Consider the following 17,156-nt stretch of genomic DNA (forward strand, 5'->3'; position numbering starts at 1 on the left):
CCACTGCCATAACACAGCATCCCTTCCTGACAGGGTCCTCACATCATTTTCTTGCCCAGATGCCTACAATCCCAGTTCAAGAGTAAAATCCAACTACAGGGCCATCCTCAATTTAGCTCTTACCTACCTCTTGATTGGAGAAGGGAACCCACTCCAGTATTTTGGCCTGGAGAATCCCATGGACTACACAGTCCGTGGGGTCGTCAAGAGTCAGACATGACCGAGCGACTTTCATTTCACTACCTCTTGATATCATCTGGTTACTATCATGGCCACACTGGTGTTAATGTCCTTAAACATACCAAGCTCCTTGCAAGCACAGCATTGGTTCTATCTGGAATGCTCTTCTTCCTTAAAGCTGCCATCTCTTCATTTCAGATCTCAAATGTACCTCCTGAAGCCTTTCATACCACCCCTGGGAGGGATGAAGGAACAGCCCCATCTCTAGTCACTATTACATCCTCTACTAGTTCTACTGTTAGCCATGTGCTATTGGAAAAGCAGTCAACCCCACTGTGCCTGAGTTTATCCATCTGTAAAACAGGACTCCTCACAGGATTACTATTGGAACTAAATGAGTTGTATTATGCCCAGGACTAATGAGGACTGTAATTGCTTGTCTGTTGCCTCCCTCAAAAACTACAAGTTTTCTGAGGGTAGGCTGGATCAGCTGTATTGCCAGCCAGCACCCAAGGAGTAGAGTTTCTGGCACATGTGTCAGCCATGTCGCTTTGTGACCTGCATGGACTGTAGCCCGCCAGGCTCCCCTGTCCATGGAATTCTCCAGGCAATACTAGAATGGGTTGCCATTCCCTTCTCCAAGGGATATTCCTGACCCAGGGATCAAACCTGGGTCTCCTGCATCACCACTGCAAGCAGATTCTTAACCGTCTGTGCCACCAAAGAAGATGCTAATATTCACTGACTGCTGTACAAATCTTTCTCACTGCCTTCACACATATTGGTAATTTCACTGCTTGCTTTGAAACATCACTAATCCTTCCTGGTAAGCGATATTCCAACTGAAATGTCTCACATCTATTTTCTATTCCAGGTCACTATCCTCATTGCTACATGTCAAGCAGAGCTTTGTTTTCACCTCTCCAAGCTTTAGTTCACCTCTTTAAAAATAATAAAGGAAAATCAGATTATCAGAGTTTAAGATGTAGTAACCTAAGTAAAATAACAGGTCCTCAAAAATTATTCTCTTCTCAGTATTTAACAGGTATTTTGTTTCTGTTCCAAGTCCACACCCTGCCTCATTACTTTAATTAATGCTGAACTTCCTGAATGTTGTAGTTCCTGATTAAAGGATCCTTAATTTTAGGCCTACTCATGCTGGAAACAGATTTTTTTCAATTTTCTAAAATAAAACCAGAATAAAATGCACTGCATTCAAAGTTTAAACTCTCACTGCTTAAAACTCATCTTTTTTCTTAAATTACTATTTGAAGCACATCAACACTTTTAGCTAATCCAGTATTTCAAATTACTTCATGCTTGTATAACTATATACACTGTATGAGCCTCAGTCTCGCTGTCTGTAAAAGATAACTACACCTGAGTTTGCCTAAATATTAGGTCAGATATTGGAGAAAACTCAATTTTGGAGATGAAAATGGGTATAAAGATAACTATTTTACTGGTTATACCGTTTTCATTGATTTGTATATTTACGCTGTTTAGAACTTTCAGACTCCTTTCAGACACCTAATGTCAACTGCCAAAAAATAACCTATATCTATTTCCCTCCCCCTCAGATATCACAACAGCCTTGTTTCCATTCTTATGCTCCTACCACCTAACCTGTACACAGCATATCACTCCCATTATTAACTGTCTTCATAATTAATGGCTTCATGTTGCAACTGGGCTTCCCTAGTAGCTCAGTTGGTAAAGAATCTGCCTGCGACACAGGAGACCCCTAGGTCGGGAAGGTCCCCTGGAGAAGGAAATGTCAACCTACTCAAGTACTCTTAACTGGGGAATTCCATGGACAGAGGACGCTGGCAGGCTATACAGTCCATGGGGTCAGAGAGTTGGACATGACTGAGCAACTAATGCTTACTTACTAAACAAGTTTAAGGATTTTTTTAAAATCCTATTTTGTGGAAAATGCCATTGGAATTTTGAAACATTGCACTGAATCTGTAGATTGCTTTAGGTAGTATACATGTAGCAATTAGTTTCTCCAAATAAACTAAGTATGTGGGCTGCTTACATGATCCAGTCTAGTTCACCTCTTACCACTTTGCCACCCCTTGAACCCCAATTCCACCTATCCCAGCTTCTCATTACCCTCTTCACTTTTCTAATTTCATAGGCTTTACATAAGCTAGTCCCTCTGACTGGAGTGCTCCTATGTCCCATGTCAACTCTAGGTGATTGGGGAACACTCTCTAAAGTTGCCACTCAGTTGCTTTGTGTTATCTTCTTTTACATCACATTTACTAAGGAAACTTCTTGCTCATTTATCTTCAAGAACAGGGCCTGGGGCACACAGGTGCTCAATAAACACTTGACAAACAGTGTTAAGTGGTCTGTCTTCATTAAAACAATTATAAAGGAAAACACACCCCCACACCCACCAAGCTATTTATAGAAATCACCCATGGGTTACATTGTCAACTTCATTCTTTGGGATTATCTGTACTTTCTACAATGGGCACAGCATGCTTTTTTTGTGTTAAAGCACAGTACATAAATCATTCTATATACTCTTTTTGAAATTAAAAGGCACAAGTCAAAATCACACTCTCCCATACAGCTTCTTTTTAGGTCCACTTCGTATCAAAATCCAAGAGGGTTCCACTAGCACTCCTGCCTCCCTATCATGAAAGCATGGTTTTTTTAAACATACACATTTTTAGAATATTCCTGCCTCCCTATCATGAAAGGCTGGTTTTAAAACACTCCACATATCACTTTGCTTTTATAGTTATGCAAGGGAACAACTTTGGGTTCTTTGATACTACCTTTTTCCTCACCAAGACCTGGCTGTTTTACCCACAGTCTTTCAAATTGTCTAGATTTCTAACATCACTCTAGTCCAAGCTAGTACAATCACTCTACTATTATGGCTTACTGAAATACAGCATCCTTTCACCCAACTTACTCATTAACTCCTTCACTTTGTTTACTCTGTAGCCAGATATTTCAAAATAGAATTACCATCCTGCCAAATAAACCTTCAACTTTCTATTGTTTTTGTCATAAAGACCACCTCCTCACAGTCAGCTTCCTAGTTTCTCCTTATAAAAAAAAAAAAAAAGATGGAACCTGAGCTCCCCTGGAGGTGGAAGCATGGAATCTTAACCACTGGACTGTGAGGGAAGTCTCCTTAGCTACCTTAAATATGCAACCACTGTTTCAGACCTTTTAACCTGAGAACAGGCAACCTTGTTTTATTTCATCATTTATTGACAGTGCCTAAAACACACCTGGCATTCAGAAGCTCAATCGTTAATGACTTAAATAAGCCAGTGAAAGTTAATCAGAATAGCATGAACAAATCTTCCTGCATCCTGAAAAATGGACAGAAGGGAGACAAAGAGAAAATATTAAGCAGAACAGATGAGACTTCAAACATTTGTAGGTTAATAGAGATGTTCACTATCACAGAATTAAGTATGCACATCACTTAGAGAAGCATGGCAGTTAGAAAACACATTGCTTTGGACTTCTGAATTTTGAATTACCTAGGACTTCAAAGGGCTTGCCTCTTTGAAGCTGGTAAAGAATCTTCCTACAAGCAGGAGCCCTGGTCGGGAAGATCCCCTGGAGAAGGAGTCGCCAACCCACTCCAGTATTCTTGCCTGGAGAATCCCACGGACAGAGGAGCCTGGCAGGCTACAGTCCATAGGTCACAAGAGTCAGACATGACTTAAAAACTAAACCACCACCAGGAGTTTAAGAGGACAAGGCAAAATAGGATTAAAAAAAGAAATGTTTGAAACATAGTTATCCTTAAGACAGTAGAAATTCAACTGTTACAAAAAAAGTAACAGGTAACACTTACTGAAGACCCCATACACTGTTTCAAGAGCTTCGCCTATTAACTCACTGAATCCTCACACTCCCCACCTCTTATCATCACACTACATGAAATTTACTGAATGGACAATACACTGAAGCTAAGGTAATTCCTAGCCTAAATGAAACCATTCAGAGAAAACTTGTGGGGAAAGAGGCTGAGGACAGAAAGGATCGGTATGTGCGTAGGGGGCAGGTGGTGGTGGTTATGGGGTGATGAGTTGTCATAAAACTGAAAGCATGCCAAATAGGCAGCCAGCTTTATCAAAATTCTTAGGAGATCAAGGAAAAGAATAGTAATCTTACTGTGAATGTTTAATTCTAAACTCTCACTTATAGTATTTTGCCCAGTATTCGGTAATGCTAAAAACCAATTTCATTTCCTATTAATTCTTAAGTATAAGGTGTGGTTACATACTACATAAACAGATTGGAAGACTTCAATTGTCAAAAAACCTTGAAAACTGAAGGAATTTTGACTTAACTATGCAAATAGCTTTAAACAAAACTACTCACATTTTTTATGATCCATGAACCTACTCATATCTTTTATGAAGGGAAATCTCTTTCAGAACATAATGAAACGTTAATTCATTTATCCAGTCATTTAAGATATTTTAGAATTCTGGCATTAAAATGATCAATAATTAGAAAGTCTTATGAAAACAGACTGGAAAGGAAAAAAAAAAATCAAGTCTTCACCTGAAGTTGAAATATAAATCATGATGAGCAAGTCATCCTGAAGAAAAGATATGAACAGCTAGCTATTCATTACATTTTCATTTACTTGATACAAAGACTATATTATATAACACAACTGAAATGAAGCATCATGTGTGGTTCAACTTTCAAATATTTTGTTCCATATTTCCTGGACCAAATGATACTTTACTTCTTCAAATTTTTTTCAATATAGTATGGCACATACATTTTATCCCTTCTGAATAATGTTTTTCCACAGCCATAAAATTAAATATTATACATTATAATTAAAATTGAAAGTGAGCTTAATAGACACTTAAAAAATCTTAAGTCTTACTTCCTAAAAGTACTTGAATAACAGTCTAGCTTTTCTCCAGTACAAACTAGTAAAGATTGATTTATGGAATCTTCATACAGTGTTATAAATATATCAGGAAAAATTCACTTATACTATCCCTATTAACAAAGTAAAAGTCTCAAGTTCTAAAATTACATATGCCTTGTGATTTTAGAATATATTTGTTAACTATGAGTGAATGATTCTTTTCCCTTTTAATATTCTTTTAGAGCTTCACAAGTTTGTTCCAACTGCTGAACTGGTCATGTCCATAACTTCAGATCACCTCGATCTTCCCATCCTTTTTTCCTTCTGAGATGAAGTAGCAATCCTTTAGAAAACCCAAGATTATTAAAAACGAATAAATAAACGTTTAGTAGTCTGCTTCTCACCTTCCTCACTACTTATTATTCTGGTCTAACATTCTCTATCTTGTTTACCAATTATCTAACTGAACCAGGCATCTATCTCAGTTCAAGTAATTATGTTCCAAGTCTTAAATAATTTTACATATCAAATTTCACAAATAATCATCAGTTGATGTTAGAACAATTCCTTATTTCCTGAGGCTGTGTGAAATGCAACTGGGAGAAAATATTTCGGAACACAAACCTAAAGATTAAATTAGGGACATAAATAAAATGCTGCAGACATCAGTAGTTTATTGTTTGTTTAGTCCAAACACATTCAAAATGGAAACTCAAAGAATACTTTCCACCTGAAACAATTAAACTAGATACTACTAGCATATAATGCTTAACACATTACAGCAATAAAGATGGTAATCCATTGTCTTCTATACCTACTAAAGCCAAGATGGTAAAGCCAATTTGGTTGCAATAGTGTCATAAGGATAGAATAGAATATTACCATCCAAAAAATAAAAACAAACAACAACAACAATAAAAAAACCCAGCAAATAACAGTTACGGTAGATGAATATTTTTACTCTGGTTCACTGAAAAGGGGACAAAATGTTAAAAGTCCACAGTACTGCAGGTGAACAATCACCATGTAAACTTCTCCATGTGATGTTTTAAAGTTTTATTCATGGTATGTAAAGACTGAAGCTGAATGGCTCTTTGCTTTAATTTTCTATTACACTTAACATTTATCATTACTTTTGGTGCCAGAACAGTTTTCATGGGCGGTAGGGCAATATCTTGGATCGAAAATTTTACATATATATATATCAAATGAAGGAGGAGAAAGAAATGAAAGAGGAACAATATGCTATATATAAAAAAAAAAAAAACACTGACAAGAAACCACTTATTTAAAAGCAGTTTGAATAAAAGCTTCAAAACTCAAAAGTAATTTTCTTGTAAGAACTTCAAGTACTATACATTAGAAAGCGTAAATGTATTTCAAACAGGAAAAAAAATCCTTAAGCCCCCCAAAATGGAAACTGAGAAATCTGTGTCCCCAAAATATATCCAATAGTGCAAGACTTTTCCTCGAACATGGAAGACCTCATTCAAGGTGGGGAAAAAGGGGACAGGCTTAATTTTACTTACATTGCCCAGTACATGGAAAACAAAATATGTGCATCATTTGCTAGTTTACTAAATAGCAAACAGTTTCATAATTAAGAAACAGTTTGCTATTATGTCAAGTGCATTTTTTGTTTGTTTTTACTAAGACAGAATGGAGAAGTCTTCCATGCTACAAGCAGCTTTAAGTGGTCACACTTATTTACCCCACTCCTGGCCTGAAACATCAGAAACTGGTAGGTACCAAATACTCCAAGCATAAAATCGGATATCCTTTGTCATATTTGTGGTTTACCGGAACTTGCTATAAAGACAGACAATAATCCAGCAGCTACAAACTTTGCTCACAGAATTGTTTAGAGATTCATGTAAAAATAAAAGATGTCATCCCAGACTTAAATTCAGAGCCACTCGGGTGCTGACATCAGGTCAAGAATTGTGCAAAATGAATGACAGTTCCCTGCCCCCTCAAATAGAAAATGCAAACACTTAAGAGCTGCTGTTCTTTTTTCTCTGAAAATTGCAGTATCCTTACTTTAGGTTTACGTGCCATTTATGGAATCTGACTGCTTTTAAAAGGTCACTAACAATGTACATCAAGTTGACTGACTTTTCCAAGCACCTCTCAAGTGATACGCTTCAATGTTCACCTTCAGGCTAAGAGAAAAGTCAACAAGAGACTTTGACTCAAATAACTGACTTCCTCCTTCCCTCTGCCTCCCAAACACACAAGACTCCCTCCCACAGAGAACACAAAGTTGTTAACTGAAGAACAAGGTAAATAATATACTAGTCAATTTTACTGATTTTAAAGATACTGCAATTTTTATATACTTCAATGATTTCTCAACATTTTGCAGCTGTTTGGCTTTGCAGCACAGCAATTTATACACTATACTGTACAAAATTACCAGCAAGACTGGAATGATGTATTAATAGAAGGCACCATCATGCGTATTACATTACCAGAGAACAAAAATACAGTAAAGACAATTTTCACTGTACACAGCTTAAAGAAAGGAAAAGGGGGAGGAGGAGTGTGTTGAGCAGCCAGCCATCCCTGTACTGAAGAGGGGCAGGTAGAAAAAAACCTTAGATATGGAGCTACTAAATCTGGTCTAACATTCAAGACCATAGCATTTGAAGTTCTGATCTTTGTTATTTCGTTCATAACTAAATGACTTCCTTCTGGAATATACTTGTAGTCTTGTTAAGGTTTATGTGTACACACGCTGGTCACAGCAAGCAGGTAAAAATGCCCTCATCATTTCACAAACTATGCTCTACTGGAAAAAAAGATGAAAGATTTTTTTCCCCTCTTGCCTCCTGTTGCAGATGTCAAGGTTAATGAGTTCAGAGTACCCATTAGTGCATTCTGATGAGTGCATAACAAGTTTCTGTTGGTTTGTATTTTTGGGGGGAGCCAAGAAAAAAAGGCAAGATTCTCCAATTGCACAAATTGCACTATTTGTGTTTCCAACAATAATAGGCAGAAACAGTAACACTTAAACAAAATGTGCAGCAGAGGATTTTTTTGACTCAAAGGACCTGAATTCAGTTGGGCATGTCCTTTTAAGTTCACTTTGTTGTAGACAGTTTAAGATATGGTCATTTCTCAGTCCTTAATTCTCCAAGTCTAGATTTATAAATTAACAATGCGAATCCTGTTGTAAAATTGGGGAAATAATGTCCACCTCAATTTAACTGATAACCGAAAGATGCTTTTCACATCAAAGAAATGATCAAAAAGGCTGTGTCACATTCCAAAGCCAAAAAAAAAATTAACAAGAATGCAAACACGATGAATAATGTACCACTGCCAAGACTCTGCCAACAGTGGAGCCTCAGCGACGCTGTCCTGTGAAGCGGCCTTCCATCTGCCCGGCTCCTCTCCCAGAGCCAAGTTTCTGTGCCATGCCACCTCTCGGAGGGGGTCCTCTTCCGTCCCGGTCGCGCATCATTCCACCGCCCACTATTCCCCGGGGACCACCAGGACCTCGATCACTGCGCCTAATATCCCGGCGGTCATCACCACCACCTCGAGTTTCTCGCTCTCTGGCAGCTCTTGTCTTTTTCTCTTCCACATTTAAACGTACTTCCCCTCGAAACATAATTGGCTTTAAAAAGGAAGAAAAAAATGTACATGGGCAGGTTAGACGGTAACAGTGGTGTAAGAAATAGTGAAAAACATAAAAAAAACTTTCGAAATTCTCAATATGCAATCTATTCTCGATATCCAACCTTCTTTACCAGAGTAAATAATCAAACACATTTATTTTAAAATGACCCATACCTCAAATTTTAAAATTACTAACATATCTTTATTCTTTGCATAAATACTAGTTCATAGTAAACTATTTTTAACTGTACCATTTAAAAAAGACTTATTCACATTAAATACAACAGGAATAATAAGGTATTCAATTATGCCATTTAAGTCACTTACTTTTGCAATTAAGATTCTCTGAACTGGTTCAGAGTCATCAAAAACCACAAAACCAAAATTTGGAAGCTTTCCGCCAACACCCTTGGTATTGATGCGAAGTTCCACAACATTTCCAAAACCTGTGAAAATATACATTACACAAAGGATAAAATAAAATACTTTAACAGAATATTTTGTAACTTTAACTGTTCAGAATAAAATACCTCATTCTTCCTGATCCATTTCAAAACACAACTTGCAAGCTGCTATAGCCAGTGCATTAAGGTACTTTCACTCTTACAGGTTATTCATTTAACATGCCAACAACTAGCCTATTCTGTTGCCCTGCATCTTTGTCAGTCCATTCAAAAGGAAAAGTTACCTACACATTTTAGAGAGACAATTTTATTTTCTATATTAGATTTGTATTTGCCGGATGAATCCCATTTCCAAATTTAAGACTGATTCACCCAGCTCTTTCTTCTAACCTCTACAGAACCAGGTCAATCAACACGAAGTACACTCACTGGGAAACATCTGATATAACCTTATACTCCTGATCAATTAAAGGTGACCGGTACCTAGAGATACACACTATGTACAGACGTAAATGTTTTTTTAAAAATCGTATTATGAAAAAAGAACTCTCCTCAGTGTAGAACACATATACAATAGAATACTACTAAGCCATTAAAAAGAATGAAATAATTCCATCTGCAGGAATATGGGTGGACCTAGAGATTGCCATACAGAGTGAGGTAAGTCAGACTGAGAAGGAGAAATATCATATGACATGATACATGGAATCTAAAAAGAAACAACACAAATGAACTTACTTATGAAACAGAAAAGACTCACAGAGAACGAACTTATCGTTTCAGGAGGCGGGGGGGGCGGGGCGGGGCGCACACATAAAAGGGAAGGGATAGTTAAGGGAGCTTGGGATCAACATGTACACACTGCTATATTTAAAATGGATAACCAGTAAGGACCTACTGTAGAGCTACATGCAACTCTGCTCAATGTCATGTGGCAGCCTGGATGGGAAAGGAGCTTGAGAGAGAATGGATACATGTATATGTATGGCTGAGTTCCTTCATTGTTCACCTGAAACTATAACACTGTTAATTGGCTACACCCCAATACAAGCTAAAAAGTTTAAAAAAATAATCGGTAACTAACAAAGGGGAAGAAAAGTCTAGAAAAAAAATTTTTTTTTAACTCTAGAAACTACAGCAAATCAAAATAGTTGTCAGAAATATCTGGCATTACCGTCAATTATCTGCAATATAATATTATGTGAAAATCCTGATTATTAACAACAGAATGCTTTCTCTGAAATAAACGTCAAGAAGAATAAGTCTTATGATTAGAAAAAAAATTCTCTTCACCTCCTGCTTAATTTTACCATAAAGCAAACTAAACCACTTACTCATGAAGAACTCTTTTAGTTCATTTTCATCAATATCATGTGGCAAGTTACCAACAAAGAGTTGATGACTATCTGGATAGCGAATTATTCTACGGTTCTCAGATTCATTCTGTTCAATATCTCCTCTGCCTGAGAAGAGGAACAGAGCAGATATTAAAGTTTACAATGTCATATAATAAAAATTAGTTCAAAGCAATGAAAGTTAAAAACCCCAACACTTGATATTCTTGTTTTAGTTTAATAAGATAATAAGCTCCTTTGAGTTGTGGAACTGCCTATTATTAGTAGGTCAGTTAGAAAACAACATGACACCGAAGTGTTACCGGAAGGTACTGACTAGATTGCTAAAGTCCCTTCTTCTAGATCTACTGGTCTGATCATGTGAAAGCCAAGTATCAGCAGTACAAGTATTTCTCCTTAACCAAACTCTTGCATCACCCAGGCACCAAACTGATTTTAGATACAGTGAGATGTTTGTACTAAATATTTGTTTAGTACTTTACAGTTCACAAATTAATCTTGTATAAAAAGATTATTGTATAAAATTATAGCCAAATCAGTCAATTTAACAGCAATACTGTCATTTATATAACCTTTTATACACCTTAGGGTGCTCATATATACATATGTAAAATCTTATATGATCCTCCCACTACCACAAAGAACAGAATGAGGCATATAAAGACAGGCATCACACAGAAAAAATTTGTGTAGTAACTGAATGGTTTAAGAGAATGTCATGATTTAAGGGTCTTACCCAAGATCACAAACTCAGTGACAAGGCTGGGATAAATCCCAGCTCCCATAACTCCTGGTTTAATAACACACTTTTTTTTATTAAAAAAAGTATATTTTCTAAATATGATGTATATACTGTCTCCCACCTCCTCCCGAAAGCAATCTAAACATATTTATAGAATTCAAATATAGGTTCTACATATATTAGCTAACAATGGAAACAAGTCAAAAATCATGGCAACTTACTTAATACCTAAGACAATCAAAATAAGAAGAATCAGGGTGTGCTTATTGTTTATCTGTGAAGAGATAAGAGTGCTAAGTAAGAGAGTAGGTTATTGGCAGCTCGGTTTTGAATTCTTAGAACCAGTGACAATAACCAAAGAAAATGTGTCTCAAAATTCTCTTAACAAATTCAAAATACATGTCTCTATGGCATGTCAACTAATTTCCCCTCAAAGTTAGTTTTACCCAGGCTGTATATATATCAGATTACTTTAGCCTCTAAGCAACTTGGTACTAAAAGGATTTGCATATAAAATACATTATAATTTAAAAAATTTTTTTCAGTTCAGTTTTCTCTAACTTTTCAAGTGCTAACTGCTGAAGATCACAGGAGGGGCTGACTCACCTGGTCTTGGTCCTCTAGGAGGGAAACCAGGTCGTTCTCTAGGTCGTTGTTCACGCACACGAGGTGGCTGAGATTGAACTTCTGGTTTAGCTTCCACTCTAGGCTAAAATACAAAGGAAAAAAACACATTACAAAGAAACACAATTCACAGGAGAAAAACAACCAAACTAAAGCAACAACCAAATCACCAGCAGGCATTATGGTAATTTTAAGTCTAGAATATTTTTAATATATGTCCTATATATGTGAAACATAAATTTTTATAAAGATATTCTGTACCAATCTAGGACTGTAGGGTAAATTTTGTTTTCTCACTCTAGGTTATAATTCATAATAAGCTGTTTTTTACAACCATATTTTTTCAATAAAGTTACATCCACATTGAGACAGATACTGCTACAAAAGTAAAAAATGCAAGATGAGCCATTTCATGTAAATACATATACAAAATAAACAGCCGTCTTTATCTTTGGAAGACAAGAATATATGATACATACTTCTAATTATCTAGTTTGCTGCCCTTCAAATTTAGTGCTCATATAAACTCCACATCATGAATAATTTTTAAATCAATATTTTGGTAATTCAAAATATAAAATTTAGTATACGCTGGCACCTAAAACTACTACCTTAAAGTTAAGATGCACACAAAAAACAATACAGGAACGTTTATAGCATCTCAAACAGTCAAAGATGTCCTTTAGCTCCCTGTTGTTCTTCCTTATGAGAGAGGTATGCATTTATTTAAGGACTGACCCCAATGTTTCTTAACTATTTCTTGAGGGTGGTAGGAGAAGTAATAGATACATTTTAAGTTACCCTCCAAAAGTTTCTCCTAACTGCTAAATTAAATACATGTAATTAAATAACTATGTTAAAAACATAAAATGACATCTACATCTATTACCTTTTCCTTCATACATGGCATTTCAGTATTTCCAACTTCTTCAGGCAGTCTATTGCCCAAATATTTATGGTCCAAGGAAGAGAGAAAACATTTGCACCTTCAAAGAATGCTGAAAACACTCAGCAGGAATATGGAGAATGTGTCCTCAAGTCAGAAAACTAGCTATCTTTATGGCTGACCACCTCTGAGTACCTCAGCCCAAGAGTGGCTCAAACTCTTTCATAGTTTATATAACTTGGATACTATAATTTGCAAGGACAAATTTTGATACAAAGAGCTATGTTTTTTCCAAAAACAATTTCTTGTTTCACCCACTGTAACCAAAAGGTATATTTATCTCCTATCCTAGCAGTCTTTAATAAATTTGCCTGTCTCACTCAGTTATTTTTCTTCTAGATTTCCTACTTCTCTCAAAATGAAGTTGCTTCCCATGTTCTAGAATTTTTAGCTAAAAAAAAAATTTTTTCAGTGTCTAACTCTTTTAGGCATTTTAAATTATTTATGTGTTTTTATTCCTACAAGGACCATATCTTATTTCTATGCCAGAAAAAGTACCAAGTACAGTGCTATTAGACACAGATGTTCAGTAACTAATAGTTCATTTCAAATTAAATTATATTTGGTTCTCTAATTCAAAACCTGTAGGAGAATGTTCTAGCCTGACCAGGGAGCCAACATTACAGCCCTGAGACCACTGCTATCTGTATTTAGAATTTAAGACTACATAATAATCTGATGGATGTGGTGCCTGGAAAAGGCAAGTTATTTAGAAATTTCAACTGAGGAGGGCAGGGCCTAAAAGCACAACTTGAACAGTATGAATAAAAAACCTTATTAAAGAACAGATATTTTCTAAAGTTTGATGAAGCTAATACTTAAGGAACAAAGCAAATCACACTTTTTAATTTAAATATCTAGAAAAACCTCAATTCATTCAATCCAAGAAAAAGAATTCTAGCTGACTGATTCAGATTCTTTTCAAAAGATAACCAAAACAAAAATAACTACAAGTACCAAAACAAAAAAGTTCTTATTATCCTTTAAGGATTTAATATTAAAAACACAAGTTTAAATAAGTTCCAACATCTTACAAATAACCCATACATGAATTTAGCAACTTTTTAGATATTTGATGTCAGTACAAGAAAAATATGAGACAAAAAAAAATCTATCAATATTTCTTTCAATATGTGTCAACTAAGCCAACTATGCACTTACAATTCTTTAGGATTAATTTCATGAAAACTTTTTGTTCCAAGGAGATAAAGTAACTGAGACAACCACATACAACCTTCAGGCCTGAAAATTGATTCCATGCAACCAGAAAGTGTGCTCACATGACAAATTCCACAAATGAAAGTAAACAGAATATGAAATAAAAATGAAACCATCAAATCAACTCAGTAACAGCAGGTAAAACCACAACTAATGTGTACTTCAACCAAACAAAAGCTATTTAAATGAACTAATCAACTTCCAACAAATCTGCCAAGAAAATAACCTAACTACTTCTAAATTCATGCCTACCAATACTTTGGAATTACATTTAATTCTCCTTTTATTAATGTGTGCTAAGTCACTTCAGTCATATCTGACTCTGCGACCCCATGGACTGGAACCCATCAGGCTCCTCTGTCCATGGCATTCTCCAGGCAAGAATACTAAAGTGGGTTGCCATTTCCTTCTCCAGGGGATCTTCCTGACCCAGGTATTGAACCCATGTCTCTTATTTCTCCTGCATTGGCAGGCGGGTTCTTTACTACTAGCACCACCTGGGAAGCCTTTTATTAATAATCTATGCTCTAAGTGTTAAGGAAATGGATACTATACCATAGTGACAAAATAAAACTGAATGGTTTATTAAATCAAAAGGAAAACAATTATGAATCCATTCTTATACAGCTTAATGAGATCACAAACTTAAAGTTTATATTATAAATGTTTAAAATTTTGTCTTAATAAGGGGATAGGTTATTAAAACACAATCCAGTCTCTTACCCTTATTTTTTTTTTCTTAAAATTTTATTTCTCTAGACAAAAGGCTAGGATCTAATATAATGTAATATACAGACATGACTTAGATATAGCACTCCTCTTCTTTGATGTAAACAGAGACACACTGCCCTGCAAGGGCTGAAGAAACCTACAGGCTTCCATGGGTATCCAACTGCATGAATTCGAAGCCCTGCTATTTTATTTATATAGCTGTCTGACCTTAGGTGAAGTACTCGAGGTCTCAATTTACTTGTCTGTGAAACAGGAATAATAATAGTAACCATTCTCACAAGGTGGTTGTAGGGATTAGGTAAGAATAAATAAGTACTTTGCACAATGTGTGGTGCCAGACTAAAGGCATAATAGGCATTAGTTACTCTAACTTTTAACAAAGCACTAAGTTTAAAATAAATGTAGCCAACTCTCTGAAATTCAAGTAATAATTCAAAAGATTCCAAACACAAATCTGGTAAGAAACCAAGAATTCCAAAAGAAAATTCAGAAAATCACTTATTGAGTCTTCAGATGGGTAGAAAAGTACAATCGGTACTTGGCAAAATAATTATCTTCATTAAGACAGACTTCTAGTTTGTGTTCTGAGGTAATTACTCAGTATTTCCTGAATATCTAGCTGGAAAAAAAAAAAAAGCTACCACAAGGCCACGTATTCTATTACATAGCTAATTATGTGTACCAACACCAGGCAGACTGCCTAATAATTCCTAGCTACTTCTGAAATCTCACAGTTTCAATGTTTAGAGCACAAAAAGAAGTGTATAAACACAATTTTATGTGCACTAACCATTTTACATGTAAATTTTATACCGGAATGAAGCTTGACTCAAAATGTAGGAGAAGTACTGGACACCCTTTAACTGTGCCTATTTACTTTAGAATTTGGTTAACTCTAAAGTGTATCTAATGAACACATTAGGTAGCCAGTGTCTTTATTTTTCAATGTTTTTGAAAGCTCTGAGGTGGGTAAGATGACAGACAAAAGGTAGAATACTAGAATGATCAGTTAAGGTGAACACTACAGTCATAAGTTGGTACAGGCTTCAATTAAACAGTATGAACCACTTACAGACTGAGAGCTTAGGCAGTGTTTTTTTTGTTTTTTTTTTTTTAAGTTTTCTGTTTTAAAAAAAACAACGATTCTTTATAATGCCATACTACTCTGTGGCTTTCAAATTTCTTCCCTAATATTTTTGCTAAATGATATTTTAAACTTATAAAAAGGAGTTTTTTGGTTATTTTAAGAAGGCTTTTAAATGACAATATATATTGTTAAAACTAACTAAATCTGTATTTCACACACCCATACCCCAAATACCACCTATACAGATGATGAATGGAGATCTGGCATTTAAAGTGGGTGCAACTGACATTTAATACAATTTTTCTGTATATTTAATCCATAATTTCTGATTGACTCATTTTAAAAAGTATGAAAAAGATAAGCAATTGGCAATGTAACAAGGATACAATCCAATGTGTTCACAGATTGGTTACCTGTGAGACTGGTGCTTTAACATGGGGTGGAATTCCAGAGGAAGAAACAGTGCCACTAGGAGGCAGGTTTTTACTGGTCACTGAAGCCCAGGAGAAAGCCTGCAGGAAATGCAACAAACCTAGACTACTAATCATGGAAAACCACCAACATTCCTATAGGGAAACTTCCAAATATATATTTTCTTTTCATTTCTAAACTATTGCTCTATATTGGAGGACTCCTAAAAAGAAAGGCACACACACACATGCCAGTCTATGTGCCAGGTTTCAAAATCTCATTATGCAAGATTATGACTGTTTGTCTGAACTACTAAATAAATCCACAAGCAAGTTCCTATATGCTCTAAGTAGATGAGCAAGTGGCAAGCAAAACCACTAACAACTACACATGCTAGAAAAATAAGAACCTAATAGAATCAATTTATTTCCCCTTTTGGGGGGAAGATAAGGTGTTGTGATGGCGCTAAGGGGAGAGAGGAAGGACAGGAAAGAAGAGAGTACTAGCTGGAAACTTTAACAGACATTCACAAATAGAGCAAGCAATCTCCTCCTCTCACTACCCAAATATACCTACTTTACAGAAAGATAAAAGATGTTTTAGGTAGGTTTAAATGAAACACTATGGGTATCACTCATCTTTCCAAGACAGTTTGGTGTAGTAAGGAAACTGTTCCCATTTAAACCAGAAATAGCACACGTTATCACTTGTTTTAACAATAGGCCAATTTGTTTTAACTTGGGAAACTGCATGACTCCTATTTGCATCCGTGTGTAGAGGACTTAATACAGAATGGAAGAGCAACACTTGGCTTTATTACATGGACTCGAATAATTTCATGTATGGTACTAAACACTGCACACAGATAAGAATCAATCTTAAATTTTATTCTGAGGGGTGTTTTTTAGGGGGTGAAATATGATTTCCTCAGAATTACAAAAAAAAACCCCACAG

The 17,156-nt window shown here is 35.7% G+C and overlaps 1 protein-coding gene across 26 annotated transcripts in view; it reads right to left on the reverse strand.

Moving 5' to 3' along the window:
- Positions 1 to 5,713: 5,713 nt before the first annotated feature.
- Positions 5,714 to 17,156, reverse strand: part of G3BP2 (G3BP stress granule assembly factor 2) — an 86,959-nt gene continuing 75,516 nt past the window's right edge. For 9 of the 26 annotated variants that reach the window (XM_060417231.1, XM_027971088.2, XM_060417228.1 and 6 more), the window contains 5 exons: positions 16,205 to 16,303; positions 11,791 to 11,893; positions 10,422 to 10,550; positions 9,011 to 9,129; positions 5,714 to 8,681 (listed from right to left, as the gene is read on the reverse strand). In XM_060417231.1, coding sequence (XP_060273214.1) covers positions 8,409 to 8,681; positions 9,011 to 9,129; positions 10,422 to 10,550; positions 11,791 to 11,893; positions 16,205 to 16,303 — 723 coding nt within the window. In that variant the 3' untranslated portion in view covers positions 5,714 to 8,408. The remainder of the gene's footprint in view (positions 8,682 to 9,010; positions 9,130 to 10,421; positions 10,551 to 11,790; positions 11,894 to 16,204; positions 16,304 to 17,156) is intronic. The other 17 variants (XM_060417238.1, XM_060417235.1, XM_060417237.1 and 14 more) reach the window with 3 other exon arrangements.

Source organism: Ovis aries, chromosome 6 (assembly GCF_016772045.2).
Source record: "Ovis aries strain OAR_USU_Benz2616 breed Rambouillet chromosome 6, ARS-UI_Ramb_v3.0, whole genome shotgun sequence".
In the NCBI taxonomy this organism is placed as follows: Eukaryota; Metazoa; Chordata; class Mammalia; order Artiodactyla; family Bovidae; genus Ovis; species Ovis aries.